Source organism: Histoplasma capsulatum, genomic scaffold, assembly GCF_000149585.1.
Source record: "Histoplasma capsulatum NAm1 scaffold_1 genomic scaffold, whole genome shotgun sequence".
In the NCBI taxonomy this organism is placed as follows: domain Eukaryota; kingdom Fungi; phylum Ascomycota; class Eurotiomycetes; order Onygenales; family Ajellomycetaceae; genus Histoplasma; species Histoplasma mississippiense.
In genome coordinates this window covers 3,306,162-3,309,580 of record NW_001813982.1, presented here as the reverse complement: position 1 = coordinate 3,309,580, position 3,419 = coordinate 3,306,162, and the positions used below count along the sequence as shown (strand labels likewise).

The window sequence follows — 3,419 nt, the reverse complement described above, 5'->3', positions numbered from 1 at the left end:
GTCCAAATCCGAACTATTCTGTAATCTGTAGTTAATAACAAGATCGTCTGATGGAACAACAAACACCAAAAGCCTTTCTTATGTGGTGGACATTGTGGAAATGGAAATCAGATACCCGTCATGGAACCACAGGCACCGATACTCGTCACGTAATTTCCAAACCATTACAACCTGGCTCTCTAGTCACGAGGCCGCAAGGGCGGAGCAAGCCCTTGGTTGCGGAGGTTTTCGGCTGGTATTTTTGGTTTCACGTATTTTAGTTTCACACATCGTGACAGCGAAAACGAGCGAGAAAAAAAAAATAAAATACAACGCATCTTGATGTTTATCTGTCCCTTTTTTTTTTCTCCTGTTTCGTTCTCTTTCTCTCTCTCTCTCTCTCTCTCTCTCTTTCTGTTGCTGCTATCGACATTCCCTCTATACAACTCTCTTGATCACAGATCTCCCCTCTACATTTTGCGAGAGGGAGAGTCAATCATATGCCCCTTCCAAAGGATCATCTTATCCCAAAATACACATCCTCGTCGCAGATATTGAGGAGTACCATTGTTGAGGCCCTCTTGAACTAGCTGTCATTTCCCGCTCCGTGAAAAAAGCCCTTCATTTTATTTAAATAAAAATTCCCTCGAGTGCAGCGTGTTCTTTGACGGCGGCCAGTCGTCAAATGAACGTGCAATTCAACTTCCATCCCAGTTCAGAGGTAAATCCCCCCTTGGCGCCCCTCCGGGTTCCCCTGAGAAATCTCTCAAGCATCCCTTTTTTAACTCGCCTTTGAAGTATCTCCTCTTCGCTCTGAAGAGGTCCCCCGCTAGATAAATGGTGTTTAAGCCATTCACCCATCTCGCACGTCAAGCCTTTACGAAGACCTTTGTCCACGGCTACGCTCAGTCCGTAGTTGCCGCATCCCAATCGTCCTACGCCTCTACCAACACCTCCCTCAACCAGTTTACGAACCTCCCTGCAAAATACACACGCACTGCCCAGCTTCAGAGCGCTTTCCAGAACGCTTCTGGCTCCTCGAGTGCGGGCTCAAAGACCGGTCATGCATCCTCCGGAAATTCTGGCAGCGACTCCGGCCTAGCTGCCTACTATGCGGCTTGGCAGCAAGCTCAACAGAATGGCGATGAGAACGATTGGCACCAATTCCAGTTCAGAAAGCGAATTGGCTGGAAGCCATCTTCCCAGGATGCAAAAGAAAGTGAGAGCAGTACGGAATCGAACAAAAATGTGTCCCCCTTATCCGCATCGCAAACCAAGGTCGACATCTCCAGCCACGATCCCAAGGAGACCCGGGACTTCAGAAAGGTTGAAAGTGTCGCAGTTGACGCTGATGTAAGCGCGCAGGTTGATGAGGCCGTTGCGCGCGAAATTCAACAGATCCATGATGCGGAGGCACTTAGCCAGGTGGAGGAGGAACCAGATGTTTCGACCGCGGAGTCCACGAATGGCGTCGAGTCCATAGAGGCGGCCTCCCCTAAGCCCACTCCAGAGTCATCCCTGGAAGAGCCTTCTCTTGAGCTTGATGAGTCCTCCAAGGATGTCGAAATATTGAAGAAAGTTCAGGCTCAATCTGGGCGTGTGATGCAACTAGCAGATACTAAACAATACTCGCTCGTACCTGGTGCGTTTGAGAGTATTCTTAAGGAGGGCCTCGTTCCTACTGTTGGGGCTTACAATGCCCTGCTTGAGGCTGCCATCCATCTCCATACGGATATCTACCATGCTGTCCCCAAGGCCCTTGATGTGTACTCGGACATGTTACGCCGTTCCGTTCTGCCCAATGAACAGACATACACAATTCTCGTCCAACTGCTGGCATCCCGCGCCCTGAAGACCTTCCAGTCTATCCAGATCTTGGATGAGCAGCGAGCCCGCTATGGCGGCATGGAAGAGGAAGGCAAATTTATGCTCCAGTCAAGTGAGGCCGAGCATGAACTCTTATCTGAGGATCATTCTCTCTCGATTGCCATGAAGCTCTTCAATGCTGCAACTTCGCACCATGCTGATATTTTATTTCCCCTGGAAACCTATTGCACTCTTATCACTGCTTGTGCAAAGAGGGGGGAGGTTGAGCAAATGATCAAAATATTCGCTCACATGGAAACCCATAAGGTCGTCCCGCACGCGACAATCTTCCCATCCATGATCGATGCATTCGCTGCGAATGGCGATTTGAAGAGCGCAGTGGAATGCTACAATGAATATAAAGCCTTGGCTATCGCTGACGATAGCGGTGTATTTGGCATCATTGAGCGCAGGGACGCTGAGGTGTATGCAGCTCTCATCAAAGCCTATCTCTCCTGTGGAAATGAGGCCGGCGCTCTCCGATTTTTCGATAAGATTAGATCCTCGTTCGACGAAGTGAAGGAAGACCGAGAAGCCAGAAAGTCTGCCGTGGAGGATGTTGTTGTCAAGGATGGTTTGATGCAGCACGCAATCAAGACTGGAAGCTTTTCGGAGGCCCTTAAAACTGCTCGGGAATATCTCTCTAAAACTGGACTCGAATCAACATCGGCCAAGATCTGTATGGCAGCTGCAGATTCGGGAGATATCGCCGTTGCATCCGAAGCATACGATCTTCTTCCACTAGAATCCCCTGCTACTATGGGTCCCGCATCGGCAATGCTTGCTCTTCATATCCGTCAGGGACACCTTGCATCCGCGAAACCATTCTGGGCTGTTCTCTCCTCTCCAAGCCACGCTACTCCGGACCTTATCCATCCGACCGCCATGTATACCGTTGCCCTCCTTAAAAGCGGCCAAGTTGAGGAAGGCCTTGTGGAGGCGCGGAAAATGTTCACCCGCATTCGAAGCTCGGTTGACAGCAAACAAACCCAGGCTCACCTGCGTGAAGAGATCGATGAGACTATCGACCTCCTTGGCCGTGTCATGATCGAGTCCTCTGCTGTTCTCTCAGCACATGCTTCCATGACCCTCATCTGGGCCATGATCGAGAATGGTGGATTGGTTTCGCCTGTAGCAGAGCACGTCATCGCTAGCCTTGGTCCGTCGGGTATCTCGCAACTTAGCATCCAGGACCTAACACTTGCTCTCCAAGTACAGGCCGGAATGCTGGTCAACACTTCTGAGCTATTTGACGCTGCCAACCCAGCTCGATTTGCCCACATGCTCGAATTTGCGTTGGCTGCTGGGATCCCAATGCACACACTGAAATCCCGTGTGCTCGAGGAAGCTATTCTTAAGATCGCTGACAGCCGCCCAGATTTGGTTCAGAGATGGCGTGGCTATGTGCAATCACCAGTTGACAATACCAGCTTCGTGCCCGCACGATACACCCCGGTTCCCCAACCTTCCCCAGATTCGAAGCCAACGACTCACGAAGACACTTTTGACCCATACGCCCATGCTACCGACTTTCGTGGGTCTGCTGTCATTGCTGATATTCTGGAGAACGCGAA

At 50.6% G+C, this 3,419-nt stretch overlaps 1 protein-coding gene across 1 annotated transcript in view; it reads left to right on the top strand.

The window, feature by feature from the left end:
• Nucleotides 1-816: 816 nt before the first annotated feature.
• HCAG_00948 (conserved hypothetical protein) overlaps nucleotides 817-3,419 on the top strand; it is a gene marked incomplete at both ends in the record, with an annotated part of 3,930 nt that continues 1,327 nt past the window's right edge. The window contains one exon of the mRNA XM_001543852.1: nucleotides 817-3,379. Within this exon, the coding sequence (XP_001543902.1) occupies nucleotides 817-3,379 (2,563 nt within the window). The remainder of the gene's footprint in view (nucleotides 3,380-3,419) is intronic.